The sequence below is a fragment of the Drosophila elegans genome, unplaced genomic scaffold, assembly GCF_018152505.1.
Source record: "Drosophila elegans isolate 14027-0461.03 unplaced genomic scaffold, ASM1815250v1 contig_149, whole genome shotgun sequence".
NCBI lineage: Eukaryota > Metazoa > Arthropoda > Insecta > Diptera > Drosophilidae > Drosophila > Drosophila elegans.
The window spans coordinates 1,742,527-1,757,866 of NW_024545513.1; the positions used below are offsets into that span (position 1 = coordinate 1,742,527).

The 15,340-nt window shown below is 34.9% G+C and overlaps 5 protein-coding genes across 6 annotated transcripts in view; 2 read left to right on the forward strand and 3 right to left on the reverse strand.

Annotated features, from left to right (window-relative positions):
- Positions 1 to 5,871, reverse strand: part of LOC108137296 — a 58,147-nt gene extending 52,276 nt beyond the window's left edge. Inside the window, exon 1 of the mRNA XM_017258917.2 lies at positions 5,118 to 5,871. The gene's annotated coding sequence lies outside the window, so the exon portion shown is untranslated. The remainder of the gene's footprint in view (positions 1 to 5,117) is intronic.
- An 89-nt stretch (positions 5,872 to 5,960) lies between these two features.
- Positions 5,961 to 9,659, reverse strand: LOC108137299 (translocon-associated protein subunit alpha). Its single transcript, XM_017258920.2, has 3 exons — positions 9,441 to 9,659; positions 7,502 to 8,218; positions 5,961 to 6,914 (listed from the first exon to the last, which is right to left on the reverse strand). Exons 1-3 carry the CDS (start codon positions 9,502 to 9,504, stop codon positions 6,787 to 6,789), a joined length of 909 nt encoding a protein of 302 aa, XP_017114409.1. The 5' UTR covers positions 9,505 to 9,659; the 3' UTR covers positions 5,961 to 6,786.
- Positions 9,660 to 11,033: 1,374 nt separating this feature from the next.
- LOC108137331 (40S ribosomal protein S28) lies at positions 11,034 to 11,604 on the forward strand. Of its 2 annotated transcripts, none has more exons than XM_017258963.2 (2): positions 11,034 to 11,333; positions 11,397 to 11,604. In XM_017258963.2, the coding sequence occupies exon 1, from the start codon at positions 11,120 to 11,122 to the stop codon at positions 11,315 to 11,317; it is 198 nt and encodes a 65-aa protein (XP_017114452.1). In that variant the 5' UTR covers positions 11,034 to 11,119; the 3' UTR covers positions 11,318 to 11,333; positions 11,397 to 11,604. The 2 variants fall into 2 exon arrangements, with proteins under 2 accessions (XP_017114452.1, XP_017114451.1); XM_017258962.2 differs by having other exon boundaries at positions 11,037 to 11,337; positions 11,399 to 11,604.
- Positions 11,605 to 12,092: 488 nt separating this feature from the next.
- On the reverse strand, positions 12,093 to 13,096 carry LOC108137330. The gene is made up of 3 exons (XM_017258960.1): positions 12,852 to 13,096; positions 12,725 to 12,796; positions 12,093 to 12,658 (listed from the first exon to the last, which is right to left on the reverse strand). The coding sequence occupies exons 1-3, from the start codon at positions 13,025 to 13,027 to the stop codon at positions 12,325 to 12,327; spliced, it is 582 nt and encodes a 193-aa protein (XP_017114449.1). The 5' UTR covers positions 13,028 to 13,096; the 3' UTR covers positions 12,093 to 12,324.
- Positions 13,097 to 13,950: 854 nt separating this feature from the next.
- LOC108137271 (fibrinogen-like protein 1) lies at positions 13,951 to 15,219 on the forward strand. Its single transcript, XM_017258866.2, has 2 exons — positions 13,951 to 14,956; positions 15,014 to 15,219. Exons 1-2 carry the CDS (start codon positions 13,971 to 13,973, stop codon positions 15,153 to 15,155), a joined length of 1,128 nt encoding a protein of 375 aa, XP_017114355.1. The 5' UTR covers positions 13,951 to 13,970; the 3' UTR covers positions 15,156 to 15,219.
- Positions 15,220 to 15,340: the final 121 nt, after the last annotated feature.

Consider the following 15,340-nt stretch of genomic DNA (forward strand, 5'->3'; position numbering starts at 1 on the left):
GGTTAGTTTTAATTTCACGTGAATCAAACAAAAATACAAATGGCTCACTAAAACATTTACTTAGGAATTTTTCATAAAATAAAGCTTGGCAGAATCTTTTTAATGGTTTATAAAAGTCCTACAATGTGTCTTTTGGTGAATTGCTACCAAAAATAAAAGTTTTTATTGAAAAAAAAACATTATTGCAAAAAAATGTATACAAAATAATTTTAAAAATCAAGCTTACACCTTTGTTTCTTTTGAAATTTCGATTACAGCGCTGCTTTTTCATTTTATTCATACAAAAAAAACTTTTTACAAAAAGATAACAATCATTGTTTATTGTCTTAAACATAGACAAAGTAATAAACAATTACAATAATGGTAATGTATATAAAATGCAACAAGAACTAATCCCTGCACTAGTCAATTATAAACGAATAGAAAGACAAGAGTCCCATGCAATTTGTTTAAACTGTCAAAAGTTGTTTAATGCTTGGATGCCTTTGGTTATCCTTTCGGTTGCTTAACACCTAATTGTTGTGAACTATTTTTAGTTGTTCTACGTATTTGTATCATTAGGGGTTTTCTCTGTTTTCCGCTCGCGAGGAATCCAAATGTCGGGAAATAGTTTCCTCCTCGTTTTTCTTTGCCACTCCTTTCCCTTTTGGCCCCCTTTCTTTCATTTTTTTCTTGTTGCTTGGCGCATTACAAATGACAGCCGCCTGTCACACACATGTGCACCGGGGAGAAAGCCAAACACACACATAGACACACAAAGATGAACGGGGAGAAAGCCACATAGACAGGCACATGTGTAAAAGTCGTGCAAATACATACATGGCCATTAGTGTTGTGCTGTTGTCGTTATCATGCACAAAAAAGTTGTCGTCTCTGCTTAACTTTACGCTGCCTTACTCCACTTTACTTGTAGGTCTTTCTAAAAACCTCCTCCTTCCCATCCCCTGCTTAACACCCCATTGCCCCACTCTTAACCCCTCATTACCCGATTTGGCACAGTTGAAAGTATGTGAAACAATATCAGTACCATGCAACGCCTGTTAAAAATGTATAAAATATTCTTGTTGTACATATAAAATCAAGGAAAATAATTTATAATAATAATAATTTTTGGAAATTATGCCTTTTAATTGCCTTATTGCCTTGTTTATTATTATTAGAGTCTTAAAAAGAGCCTTTGAAAATAGCGCAATTATGTTTTCACAAAAAAAAAAATACTTTTATTAAACACAAATTGGATTTAAATTTGTTTTTAACTATAAAGAAACATTTCTAGAGACTTTAAAATAAACTGAAGAAAAGCCTTTATAAATTAAAAAAAATATAGTAATACAAAAAAAAAATCTTTTAATAAACCATACATAAACTTTTAAATTTTTTTTCATAATAAAGTTTATAAAATTCTAGATATTTTAAAATCTATAGAATTTTACCTTTCAGATTTGAATTAAGATATAATTTTACAAAAAAAAAAAAACTATTTAAAAAAAAACAACATTGGTTTCTAACTTTCTAAAATGATAAATAAAGTGGCAAGTATGCAATATGCAATTTATATGAGAGACAACGTACCTATACTTTTAGACACATTTTAGGTAATTTTGAAAACCCTTGCGTTTTCTGTGGCACCCCCGAATAATAGATTTAGCCACAGCTTTTCCCCGCCCATATCGTTGACAACTGCTGGTCAAAATGTTTGGTAGGAGAAACTTTAGTTGGTCAGTCAAGTGAATTACAAGCTCAGCCCTTAACCCTCGGCTCACACCTCGTTTTGGCAGAGTTTCCCGAGCCATTTTTCTTGTCCAGCCCGCACATTTCGCCTGTTAGTTGTTATTTAATTATCATTTTACATTCTTGTTTCGGGTGTGGAGAATGTTGTCATCGCACATGTTTGTAGAGCTTCGGAATGGGGGGTCAAAGGTGAGAGTTGGGGGGGTTAGGGGGCTAAGGGAGTCTCGACTCATCTGGGGGACTTTTGTCTGCGAGTATTTTTGGAAATCCTTTGTGTTAGTCCGCCCAGTATGCAAATGCAATTATAATTTCATATTTCAATTCGGCTACAGTGCGGTACATAATGGTAAAATCAGGGCTTTCTGATAGGTCGGGTGAAATTTAACATTGACATTGTATTTAATGGTTTTTGAGTTCTCATTTTTTTAGCTATTTTAAGTTAAATAATATACACAATTTACACTAAAGCTGCTTTACTATAAATAAATTTGATCAAAAATACAAATAAAAAAAAAACTATTACTTCTTATTAGTTTTTAATTTCTAATAAATAGTCTTCATATTTATATTTAATGCTTTTTAGGTTCTCTTTTATTATATATTAACATAATCAAAAATACAATTTAAAAAACAAATGTTATATTATTATTTTTTTAAAATTAGTTTTTATACTCTAATATATAGCCTTCAATATTTATAATACTGCAATTTCTTTCCTCAGGTCAATTTACTTTGACTTTGTGGTTTTTATGCAACAACAGTTCCATTGCAGTTTTTTTTTTGGTGTTTTCCAATTTCCCCCTTGGCGCATAATTATTCCCATTTTTTTCTTTTTTTCTTGTTCTTGTCATTTTTCAATTTCCTATTCTTTCCGAATTTTCCGTTGACTTTAAGTGTTCCTTGCCTTTCATAAATCGATTTTTCTTTCTCACTGGCTTGTCGTCGCTAACCAGTATTCATTCGCTTTTGGGTACTTTCTTTTTCCCAACTTTTTTATTTTGCAATTTTTGCTGTACTTTAATCGATCAATTTCACATATCATTATGCAAATTACCCAAAAGTAATTCACAAGGCAACGCAAAAGTAAATAGATTGTATTTCTTTTTGTTTCCTTTTTTTTACTGAGGTATTTGCACAGAGTATGGAGTAAATAAAGTCAAGAAAACAATAAAATGTCAACTTCAATCAATTTTTGGCCCAGAACACACCTTTTGAGGGCGTGGTCGAAAGGGTTTTCAGTTTTCCCCGCTCGATTTTCTTCATTTCCTCAAGAACTTGGCGAACATTTTAATGAGATTTTCGAATTCCAAAGAAATTCAAAACGTAGCTTATTCAACTTTTTCTATGTGTGCGAGACACACTTTCTTTCTTTGCCTGTGTTTGTGTAAGTATATGTGTGTGTGTGTGTGGGCTGTGGATATGTCTTTGTCTATATTTGTATTTGTATTTGTATTTGTGGCAACAGGCAACAAGCCAAGTTAATTAGCAAAAAGCAGATAGCGTCACACAAAAAAGGAGCAACCTAAACTAAGGCCATCTTAAGTTCTGATTGAGCAGCGAGCGAAAGTGGGTGAAATGCGGGTGAAATGGGGATAAAAGGGGGGATGAAAGGGGGTGAAAGTGTGGATAAAAAGGGTGGCCAGCTTGAAGGCCAACAAAAATGTTAGGTGGCTGAATTCTGCGGAGACCTTCACTTAAGTGCGGGTTTTTGATGTCGGCGCAAATTGCAAAGAAAATGATTTATTATCTGCAAAAGGCAATTAAGTAAAATTGCTTGAAAATTATTTGGCACCCACCACCCACCTTCCCGAAAAAAAGAAAACGAAAACAGTGGCAAAACCAAAATAAATACACAAATGACAGCAGCTCCTTAGCCAAATCCCGAAATGACGGAAAACAATTGAGCCAAAAACGGGAAAACTTGGTTACTGAAATTCCTTTAATTATCTTAAATGATTACAACAATTTTTTTTAAGATTTGGTTTTCAAAAGAGCTTTAAAAACTGGCTTTAAATTAATATATATTCAAAAACCAAACATGTACCTTTAAAACTAAGGGTTTAAAATAAAAAAACTAAATATTATTATTAATGTACATACTCTTTTAAATTTAATTTAAGAAACAGTTTAATCGATTTAAAAGTTTTGTTATTAAAACTCAGAACAATTCAATTGTTTCCAACAAATGTCAAAAACTATTTTTTTTACTTTTATTGCTGAAGGTGCATAAAATGCAATGGTTTAAGAACCTGTTTGGTCGCATTTTCCAATTATGGCAAAACAAAATTCCAATTCCAAAGTTTTGTGGAACACTTTGATTTTTAGCAATAATTGTGAGAACAAGATGGGAATTTTGTGACACTTTATTTTGCGTCAGAATTATCTCCTTTCCCACAGATTTGCGACGACTTTAAAATGCCTTTGCATTTCAAATTGGTGTATACCGTACCGCCAAAGGAACTCACCTTTCCCGTCGCTCCTCTAATTCCACCGCTCATCCAACATGATTTATAAGTCGAATAAGAAGGAGCCACACGACGGGCAGGAACAAAAACAAGAACGAATTAATTACGAATTCAAGCCCGAAGAGGTAATTAATTCACTTCAATTTCTTCCCCCTGGAAAGTTGGCTGAAAACCAAACCAAACCAAACCAAACTCGTCTCAGCCATTCTGTTGACAGACAAACAAATGCTGGGCTAAATAAGCAAACATGTGCACGCACCTAATAGGACATTCATGAATTCATTGCTTACATTATGCCAAAGATATTTCAAATATTTCTTTTAAGATTTTCCCACCGAAAAGTTATAATTGCTCAGGTATACAGGTATATAAAAGGAGTTTAAAATGCTACACTCGTTTAACAATAATATTTAGATTTTCTTTGGCATTTTGAGGAATTAAACAAAAATTGTTTAATCTTGATTTTTAGTTTACTTACAAAAAATGACAAACAAATTTGAAAACATATTTGCTAGGCATTTTAAAGTTAAAATAGTTATATACATAGTAACTAAGGATGAAGAGTTGGCCTCAAAATTTGTATATTTGCTTATATACCAATTTAAAAAAATTCCAAAAAGTCCCAAAACATAACTGTTATGCCTTTGCAATTTTAAATAGTAATACATAAAAATACTTATGTGTCTTAAGGTCAACAAATACTAATTGATATTAAGATATTTATGTATTTAAACATTGATTCAAAGATTGTAATTTAATTGGGGTTAGAGTTGGCTTAAAAATTTGTATATTTATTTATTTTTCAATCATAAGTTTTGGTAAGAAGACGGCCTGATTTATGTCCTTTGGTTTTCGGGTGGAAAAATGCCCTTTTCCACGATGAAATTCGCCATATTTACATTTGTCAAACACTCCACTCACCTTTGACTGCGGTCTTTGCTCTTTCTTTTTTTTCAAGCTTGCTCCGCTTAATCCTTCGCCGATTCGGAACGCAAATGGGATTCAAATATTTGCCACACACACTTTCACTTCGGCTCGGTCGTTACTTGAATTGGAAAAACCCTATTCAAAACGGTTGTGGCCAAAGCTCTAATTTAATTTCAATTTCAATTTCTTAGCTTAGCACAAAAACAAAAAAAAATTTGTTCAACACTTTCGAAAATTGTTTCGAAAACCGGAAAAAGCAGTGCGACTGTGAACTGTGACCAGTGACCAGTGACCAATGACCAGTGACCAGTGATTTGAGTTGCAGAATTCAGAGGCTGAGGCTGAGAACCGAACCGCACGAGAGTCTGTTGACGAATGAGTTGAAATGGGCGAACCGAATCCTTAACAGCGGCAGGACAACAAGTTGTTATGCCCTTAACAGCGCTGCTAACTGGCTAACTGTTGATTTTGAAACGGTTAACAGCGATGAAAGCTGCGCAAAGAAAAAGTTTAGCCGGTGCAAAATCAAGCATAAAAGTTGGAATGTCTACCGCCAGATGGCGACACTTAGTACAAAATATTGCCAAAATATTTTTTACATAATGAAATAAGTAAAAGATTTGATTTGTTAAAATAAAATTAATGAACATCGAAGCGAAAAATACACAAATTGAGTATAAAACAATTGCACTTAAAATGTTTTTCCATAAGTTAAAATAATATAATTTTTCAGATAATGGTTATAGATTGTTATTAGCCTAAAAGACGAAAAATTGAATCGAGATTCTGAAAAATACCCTTAAAAAAGGCGAGCATTCCATATAAGAACTACAAAGATTAATTTTTTTTTAAATTTTATTATGTTTTTTTTTTGTTGTTGTTGTAAGAAAATTTTTCCTTATTTATTGGTCGACTTCCTGCGACTTCTCTAGCTAAAAAAAAGCTCACTTCAACATCTTTCGTTCCTAACAGAAAAAAGAATGACAATCAAGATCGGAATTGGTTGGGCAAACACGCAAAATAAAACACAAATTGATTTGTAATAATAGGACTAATTTAAAATGTATCGTACAAATGGAAGGTTTTTTGTTTTTTTTCGCCTGTCTTACATCTCAATCAATCGGTATTTATTTCATTTTCGCTTGATATTTTCAATCTCTAAGCTGCTCTTCTTTTCTATATAATGTGTCTTCAACAAACGAAGACAATTTCACAAAGGAATTTCTTTAGGTTTCATTTTTTGTTGGCTTTTTTTTTGTCGTTGGAGTATGTGTGCAGTTGGGCATTTCAAAGTTCAAATTTCTAAAACAAAACTGTGGAAACGTTGCTTCGTTATTTTTTTCCTTTCGTTAAACACTAACAATCTCGCGATAGACGAAAAAAAAATTATGATAGTATCTCTAGAAATGATCGAACATGATAATAACATAACTAATTAATTACGAAACTGTATGCTCTGCTCCCTAAAATAGGATGAAAATGGTTTTTTTTTGTTGTTGTTGCTGCTTTGGCCAGCTGCCGCTGATGTTGTTGTTGTTGTTGTTGTTTCTTGGGCTGCTGCATTTCATTCGTTGGTGTTGTTGTTGCAGTTGTTGTTGTTGGTGTTGTTGTTGCAGTTGTTGTTGTTGTTGTTGGGATATGTGCAGTCTTGAGCGGATTGACTTTAGTCATCGCCGGCGGAACGCTTCACCTTTCGCTGCTTGGGACTCTGCTGGCTGGCGGCCTTGGGACTGGCCTGCTTGCCCGGCTTGGGGGAGGTCTTGGGCGTCTTCGACTTGGGCGGAGATTTCTCTGTAAATGGGGCAAATGGGTATTGATAAGTAAGTTTGAGCGAAAGATATTTAAAGGCAGTCGGAGTGGAAAAGTAGAAGAGCACTTTGAGAAACCCCATCCCTTTTATGACATATAAATATATCCTTTAAGCAGCTATTTTGCAAATAACAGAAATGGTTTATAACTTCATCTGCCAATTTAAACCATTTAAAAAATCATTGAAAAATTTGGTGATTTCTGCAGATTACTGCCCGATTTTTGCAACTTTTTAGCTTGCAATGCTTAATGGGATTTTTTAATTAACAACAATGGCCTATTAACTAACCATTCTTATTGTTACATCTGCCTATTTAAGCCATTTCATAAATTCTTTAAAAATGTTATGATTTCTGCAGTTTTGAGTGCTATTACTGCGCGATCCTAATTACTATTTGACTAGCAGCATTCTTTGAAGTAAAAGAACTGGCCTCTAAACTAAACATTCTTATAGTTACATTTGCTTATTTAGGCCAAGCCATAAATTCTTTATAAATCTATTCATTTCTTTAGTTTTGAGTGCTATTTCTGCCCGGAGTCCTTCCGCTTCTTTGGCTGGCAATGCTTACGCAGGGCTCGCAGCGTCTCCTGGGGCACCCAGTCGTAGTCGATGGTGCTGTCGTTGGCCGTTCCGGTCTCGATCACTTTCTTGGCGGCGGCACGCTTGCGCTTGCCGGAGCTGCCCAGCAGGTACTGCTGTCCGATGACCAGAAGCAGAACCACAATGCCCGCCAGCAGGACGTAGAGGAAGAAGGTCTCGCCGTCGAGGCCCTCATCGACCTCGGAGATCAGCACCGTTTCGTTGAAGACAGCCTCGTTGTACTGAATGCCATTGGCATCGCGATAGGCCAGGGCAATGTTCAGGCCAAAGGGACGGCCGGCAAACTGATCCGATGGCAGGAAGGTGTACGAAACGGTCGACTCGAAGCCCGGCTTCACCTCCCGGTTGTAGGCCACCGCCGAGAAGTTCTGGATGAAGTAGTTGAAGTCCATGGGATAGCGGAACGAGGCCTCCACCGTCTCGATCACGAACTCCTCGGCGCCCTTGTTCGTGAATCCGATGAGGAACTCCACGGGCTTGCCGCCGGGCAGATCCAGCTGCTGGCCGGGTGTGTACAATGGCTTCGTGAAGAGCAGATAGGTGTCCGCATTCGGCGAACTGCTGCTGCCCGTGTCGCTGTCCTCGTCCGCCTCCGCATCCTCGCCAGTCACAGCTCCCTCCTCGCTGTCCACGTCCACCAGGTCGTCCTCCACCGCCTCGGCGGCATAGGCACCGAACTTGTTGGCTGCAAAATAGAGACAGAAGTGGACTATTAAACTTTGGAAACAAAATAGTAGTAGCCTAAAAATTGTGCTTTTAATTCCACAAAAAAAATACAATTAAATATTTTTAAAAATATAGTTCTAAAAAATAGATAACGATAGAATAGATAAAAGTAGATTATGGGCCAACAATAGTGCCTTTAATTCCATAACAAATACAATTACATATTTTAATAAATACTTTGAGTTTCTATGAGACTTTTACTTTGGAGCACACAAATATTAAGCAGAACTTCAAATGGGTTATGAAATTTTTGGTCTGTGTTCCTGTCTTACAAGAATATATTACAAAATTTAATATTTAATTTAATTTAATATCTTGAACTCATAAAGTGGGTTGATAAAACAACCTATTAATAGCTAACTTTTGATGAAAAACAAGTCAAAAGTGTAAAACAACTACTTTTCAATCATCAATGATTTTGTAAATGGTTTTTGGTATATCTTGGTTCCAATAAAATAATATTTGGCTTCATAATATATCATCACCTTTCAAATCACTAAAATATACTTGGCTGTAAAGTCTTAAAAACTTTAACAACAACCTGTAAGACAGTATTTCAATGTATCTTTGAAATCCAGATTTTATACATATCTATTTATTTAAGTTGCAAATTAGTCTATAATGTTGGTATGATGTTCATGTTGTAAGTAGGTCATATAGTAATACGATTTTTGTGAAATTTGGGATGAAGACTTGGTAGAGTAGAGTTTGAGGACCTTGAATTGAAGAAGCAGTCAAATAAATCACATTTCTAACAGGTAGTTTATAAGACAGGTATGGCATATGGTTAACCGACTAATATGAAATTTGGCTATATTATGGGAAATCCTTTAAAAACACTATGCTACGGAGTTTAAAGCCTTGATCTTGAAAGACAACCGAGCTATATGTCCCATCCAAAACCCGCAAAATCACGAGTAAGAGCGAGAGGGCGAGATATGTAGGTATAGGTCTCATGCCAACTCAACAGTTTTTCGATGGGCTCGAGAAAATCTGGCACTGAAGATGAATGAAAATCGCCGAAATACGTTGATAAACGTGAGTTTTCTTTGATTAGAGTAGGTTAATGTATAATCCACGTAGCATATACGGATGCGCCACGTAGACGAAACGCGATTGTTGTTCCTTTTCCCAATGGGAATGGGAATGGGAATGGGAATGGAAATGGGAACTCTACTTACGCGTCGAGAAGGTGCAAATGACGATGGGCAGGACCATCAGCATTAGGAACATCAGATGCCTCATCTTGTTGGCTGTTTTTCCTTGCCTGATTTTAGCTTCAATTAAATACGCGGCACACACACGGAATTTCGGCTGGGAAAAAACGGGGGAAAAAAAAACGCACACGCACACACAACCTTCGCGATCGAGTGAAAATGAAAGAGTGACGAAAACGCGATGAATAGCGGCGAAAACAGAGGGCCGAATGGGCACGAAGGCGACACGAAGTTGACACGACTTTCACTGTCAAATGTCTACGTGGTGCCACGTCTAGGGTTGCCAGACCATCGCTATTGGGGCGGAGAGTTTATCTTTCGCTGCTAATTTTTCCTTTGAAAACCTTGTCTCTTACCAAACCATCAATTAAACAGCTAATTAAATAAATTCAAAAACATTATCACATACATAAAATACCTAATTGAAACAACTTTTGAAATATTTTTGTATTTTTCCGCCTTTTCGGCAACTCTGACTGGGGAGGCAGTGCTGCAAAACGCCACAGCTGTCAGTGCTCGTGTATTAGCAATTCATTCACTTAAAAAACAAATAACAAGAAATATTTATACAATTAGTAAGCCAAAATTAATTTTTTTATATGATTGTAATAGCCAATGACCATTTGCAGCCACTATTAGTACTAAATGTGGCGTTTAACAGCACTACTCTCCTATCGATATGTCACTGTTAGTGTGCTGCCTACTTAGCTAATTCTACTTAATGTGGCATTTTTCAATAATAAATTTGTAGCTATTTTGCAAATTCAAAATATATATATATAGCTTAAAAGGCATATTTTTGAAGTGAAAATGTTTTTTTTTTTAACAACGTTCGCTTCATACATTTAAATGAGCTATTTTATTTTAAATGAAATCCGCAATTTCCATATCGAGTTCATACGGTATTTACAATTTAAGGTATTAGAAACATTGGTATTTATTAAACAGAGACATAGTAAGAAGAAAAAATATGACAACTAGAAGTTTTAATAGTATTAATATAGAAACAAACATTTTATTAGGTTTCATACCTTAAAACAGGAAATTAATTCTTAAGGTGAACAGCAATGTATTTCGATTGCAACACTTTTAAGCATCACAGGTAATAAACAAGTTTTTTTAACTTTTAATTATATAATAACATGGTGCAGAAAAATAATATAATTTTAAAGTGTTAGTTTACTCTAAAGATAAAGACTTAAGTAAGCAACATAAGATGGGGATTACATTATCTAACAATGTAATTAGGATTTCGAATTTGTACATTCTTTAACAATTATCATTATGTTGTTTATATAAAATAGCTAGTTTATAGCCATCTCCTGATATCATAATAAGTACAAAAAAATAAATTCATTTTAGCGGGTATGAAGTTTTAGTTTAGTCTATGGTAAAAATGGTAGAAATTATAATCATTATCTTTAATATTAGTTCAATAGCTGGTACTTAATAATTTAGCTTTTTCATAGCCATCTTCGTTCTAATCGATAGTTGGCAGCCCTGCCCATCGCACCTATCGCATTTTTGCAAGCGCAGCCAACTTCACGTCGCCGCACCGATAACCGCTGAACTTCCTTTTTGCTTGCGGCTGTCAATTGAAGCGCAACTTGCACGTGAATTCTCTGCGAATTTAGCGACTTAATATGGACAAACCAGTTGTGTGGGCACGCGTCATGAAGGTACTGGGCCGTACCGGATCCCAGGGCCAGTGTACCCAGGTGAAAGTGGAGTTCCTCGGCGAGCAGAACCGCCAGATCATCCGCAATGTGAAGGGACCCGTTCGCGAGGGCGATATCCTGACCCTTTTGGAGTCTGAACGCGAAGCCAGGAGGCTGCGCTAATTGGCGACCCACTCGAGAAGGTACTACCCTTTAAACCCTTTAATATGTATATATATTATTAACAAATTACTATATCCACAGATCTTTTTACACACACACACTGTTTTTGCACGCGGCTGTTTTGTGGAGCGAAGGAAATGGCGTAGAAATTCTACGGAGGCGGCTGCTGCTGCATATTCGTTATAAACAAATGAAAATACACACCTAATTCGCCCGAAAATCAGCCAAAATGTGTTTTAAATAAATCTCGAGAGCATTGGAGCGCCTTTGTACGAAAAGAAAACCAATCAAAGCTGTGTTTTGGTTTCATTATGGGACCCCTTTTTTTTTGTTTTGTTTTTGTTCAGTGACTAGTGAAAATGGCCAAGAAAAGCGAACTGATTTGCTGCCAACTAAAATCTTTCTTGGAAAGCAAGCAAGCATATTAATTGGTATTCAATTGACAAAATGTGCATTGAGTGGACTGCTCTAAATCGATGTAAAGATTTTCTTTGTGCATTGTGCAATTTCTTTAGTTTTCTTAAAAAATATATACGTTTTTCTTTGAATTAAATGCGAGTGCAACTGAGTTGGGACCTATTGTTAACGATTTCCGTAAAGAAATTCGATTTGAACATGTGTAAACACGAGGAAGATCGCTAGTTTTATAGAGTCCCAAAATAATTGCTTATTTTCCATAGAAATTCACATAAGTTCATTCTCTCAATGCATGGGAATTTCCAGTTAAACAAACATCGACCAGTTTTCAAATAAAATAAATGTTTTACAAATCGTGTAGTTGAAGATGAAGATTTGTTTATTTTTTTAAACATCAACTTCTTGCTTTTTAAATGCTGTTAAACTACTAGATTTTCTTTGAAACTTAAACAAATTTGCTGAGTTTCTTATGAAATCGAACTAAACACGCTTATTTCTAGTTGGTCATGGTTAAATAACATATATGGTTTCCATGCCATAAATAGGGATACATTGTTTCAGTAATTAACTAGGTTTTTCTAGTGATTCCACTACAAAATCAGTGGAATATTGTTAAGTCTCTCGATTTTAGCCAAGCCCAGGGAAATTCGGGCTTCTGCATATTCCGGCATTATCAGAGCAGATTTGAAGGCCTCCAGAGATGTTTCACAAGCCATAAACTTGGGTTGCAGTTGGCAAAGATTAAGCTCCATATATTTGACGTGGTTTCGCAGTAATTCCAGGGATGCCCCTAGGAAATTCCGTACTTCTGTTAAGACTGCAGGCGTTTTGGTTTGATTTTGCTCTTGATTCAAGGTAAGGCACTCTGTCTCGAGCTGGTTAACTTGGACAGATATTTGCACTAGCTCAAAATCGAATGTTAATCTTTTAAATAAACAAGGAAATCGAATCAGATAAATTTGTGGCACGGATTTGCATTAAGCCACTTACATGCCGTCCCGAAGGCTTTGGTAAACATCCTGGCAAACAGAAAGCAGGCCAAAAGCGGCAGCTTGATTGGTACTATATCGAAAAGATATATTAGCTTGGTTTTATTGGTTTAAATTGGGTTCTTTACCCTTTCACCAGTCGATATCGTTGACTCAATTCCCACAAGCGATTCGCTTGATTCAATAATTCCGGTATATTAGCTGATTTAGCCGCCTGATAACTACGAAAACTGGATGCCAAACGCTTTAGCTGTTGCTCCAAGCTGGTTTTATAGTGCTCTAAACGGTCTGGCGGCAAAACCATCGCGAAAATGCCAAAATATGTAACAAAAATTAACTAATTTGTGCGGCACATGGCACAGTGTTAGTTAGCGGCAAGAGTGAAACATGCTGTGCTTAGGTGTTGGTAAACGTCCCGATGGCGATATATATCGCAAGAAATTATAAAACTTATAACTAAAATATATATATAAATAAATATTTATATCGAAACAAATTATTAAGAGCCATTTAAGTGTAAAACCTTTTTCAATTAAAATTTTTTAATTTTCTTCGCACAGAAAATTAATTTATAAATAAATACTTAATATGTGTAATTTGATATATATCGCTAGATATTGTAAAATGTATGCATTTATTTATTTTTAAAATTTGAAATACATTTATTTATGTCGCAACAAATAATTAAGTTTCAAACATTTAAATTAAAAATATTTTTCAATATTAATTGATTAACATATCTTTGAACAGAATACAAATGAATAGATTAATACTGATATATGCTTAATTTGTAAAATTATTAAAATTATTAATATAATTTATGTTGAAACAAGTAATTAAGAGCCAATCACTTAAATTTAAACAAATTTTCAATATAATATAATATAATATAATATAATATAATATAATATACTTATTTATTTATTTATTTATAATATATTTGTAATTTATTTTTTATAGAAATTACTTTGCAAAATTGTGAATACTTTTCAAAGGTTAAACCCCTTTTTTTTTACGTTCTAGAAACTTTTTTGCTGGACCGGCTGGCTGCCTGTGTTTTTACAAAACTATAATTATAAAATAATAATAAATTGCGTTTTCTAAAAAAAAACGATTCCTTATCTTATCTTAAAATATACGTAACGACTAAAGCAGAGCTTATAAAATTGTACCTATATATGAATCGTAATTTTCTTTGTTTAAATTCAGTTTAGTTTGAGTGTCGACGAGAAAACAGTTTTAGCATAATGAAAGCCCTATTTTCTGTGCTTTTTCTGACGTTTTTGATTTTGGAGGAGCTATCCTTTACTGTTGCGGATTTGCAACAAGAAAATTCAAACGAAAAAGGCGAATGTAATGGGTATTGTTTTTCAATTTTTAAACCCGTTCTCGATCATTTTGTACAGCTAAAACAATCAGGTGATAAGAACGACGAACTGAAGGGCAATATAAATACTATGGAAAAAACTATTAAGGATTTGCAGAGTCAGTTGGAAATGAACGAAAAGCTTCTGAATGTGAAAAATGAACAAATCTCTAGCCTAAGGAATCAGATAAGTTCGATTGAGACAACTCTTTCTGCAGTATCTAATCAGCTTTCGGAATGCCGAAAAACTGATGTCAATTTGAAAATTTCCGAGAGTACAGTGAAGATCAAAGATGAAATCTCGGATCTAAAGATTTATATTGAATCGATTAAGAAAACGATATCAGAAAGATACGATCGGAAGGAAAATTTACCAGAAACATGTCCCAGTGGTGGTTCCAATGGCATTTACGAACTAAAGCCTCGAGGCATGGAATCCTTTAAAGTGCCATGTGTTTCGCCTGCCCCAGGATGGACGGTAATTCAGAGACGTTTTGACGGATCCGAGGACTTTAATCGAACCTGGGCGGACTATAAAAATGGATTTGGGGACATTAAGGGCGAGTTTTTCATCGGACTGGAGAAAATGTACTTGCTGACCAAGACACAACCATACGAGCTTTACATCAATCTTGGAAAAGTTGATGGATCCAGTGGCTACGCTCGATACGATGATTTTAAAATTGGAAGCGAAGCTGATTCATATGAGCTTAAATCGTTGGGCGAATATTCTGGTACGGCCGGAGACTCATTAAAAAACCATAAGAATATAAAGTTCAGCACAACTGACCGGGACAATGATCAGAACAAATTAAATTGCGCTAAAAACCACGGTGGAGGTTGGTGGTTCATTGGTTGTGCATATAGGTATGAATATTAAATAAAATCAAACTATTACTTTAATTATAGCAATTTCTTTCACAGTTTCCTTAATGGCAAATTCTTTAGTGATGGTAAAAGAGAAAGCGTAGAAAGGCATGGAATATATTGGGGCTCCTTTCATAGCTACGACTACCAAATGTCACTTACCTTTGTGGAAATGATGATTAGGCCTAAATCCCTTTAAGTACAATTGTACATTTTTAAATAGTTCAATAATAAATAACCTTGTTATAGGATATGAATTTTAAGCCAAATCATTTTTGTAATACTCAATAGAATATTAATCAGAATTTTTTATTTTTTTTTGTGAACCAACATTTTTAACAAATCGTTACATAAAAAGCTTTTAAGGTCTGAAAAACATTCGTT

What these genes read in the sequence shown, in the direction of transcription:
- LOC108137299 (XM_017258920.2), bottom strand. Translation starts at nt 9,504, where the DNA reads ATGAGGCATCTGATGTTCCTAATGCTGATGGTCCTGCCCATCGTCATT. An exon ending in CATTTGCACCTTCTCGACGC is followed by an intron (nt 8,219 to 9,440) that starts GTAAGTAGAGTT and finishes TCTATTTTGCAG; the next exon opens with CCAACAAGTTCGGTGCCTAT. An exon ending in GGAGACGCTGCGAGCCCTGC is followed by an intron (nt 6,915 to 7,501) that starts GTAAGCATTGCC and finishes CCCCATTTACAG; the next exon opens with AGAAATCTCCGCCCAAGTCG.
- LOC108137331 (XM_017258963.2), top strand. Translation starts at nt 11,120, where the DNA reads ATGGACAAACCAGTTGTGTGGGCACGCGTCATGAAGGTACTGGGCCGT.
- LOC108137330 (XM_017258960.1), bottom strand. Translation starts at nt 13,027, where the DNA reads ATGGTTTTGCCGCCAGACCGTTTAGAGCACTATAAAACCAGCTTGGAG. An exon ending in CGATATCGACTGGTGAAAGG is followed by an intron (nt 12,797 to 12,851) that starts GTAAAGAACCCA and finishes TTTTCGATATAG; the next exon opens with TACCAATCAAGCTGCCGCTT. An exon ending in CAAAGCCTTCGGGACGGCAT is followed by an intron (nt 12,659 to 12,724) that starts GTAAGTGGCTTA and finishes TTTATTTAAAAG; the next exon opens with ATTAACATTCGATTTTGAGC.
- LOC108137271 (XM_017258866.2), top strand. Translation starts at nt 13,971, where the DNA reads ATGAAAGCCCTATTTTCTGTGCTTTTTCTGACGTTTTTGATTTTGGAG. An exon ending in TTCATTGGTTGTGCATATAG is followed by an intron (nt 14,957 to 15,013) that starts GTATGAATATTA and finishes TTTCTTTCACAG; the next exon opens with TTTCCTTAATGGCAAATTCT.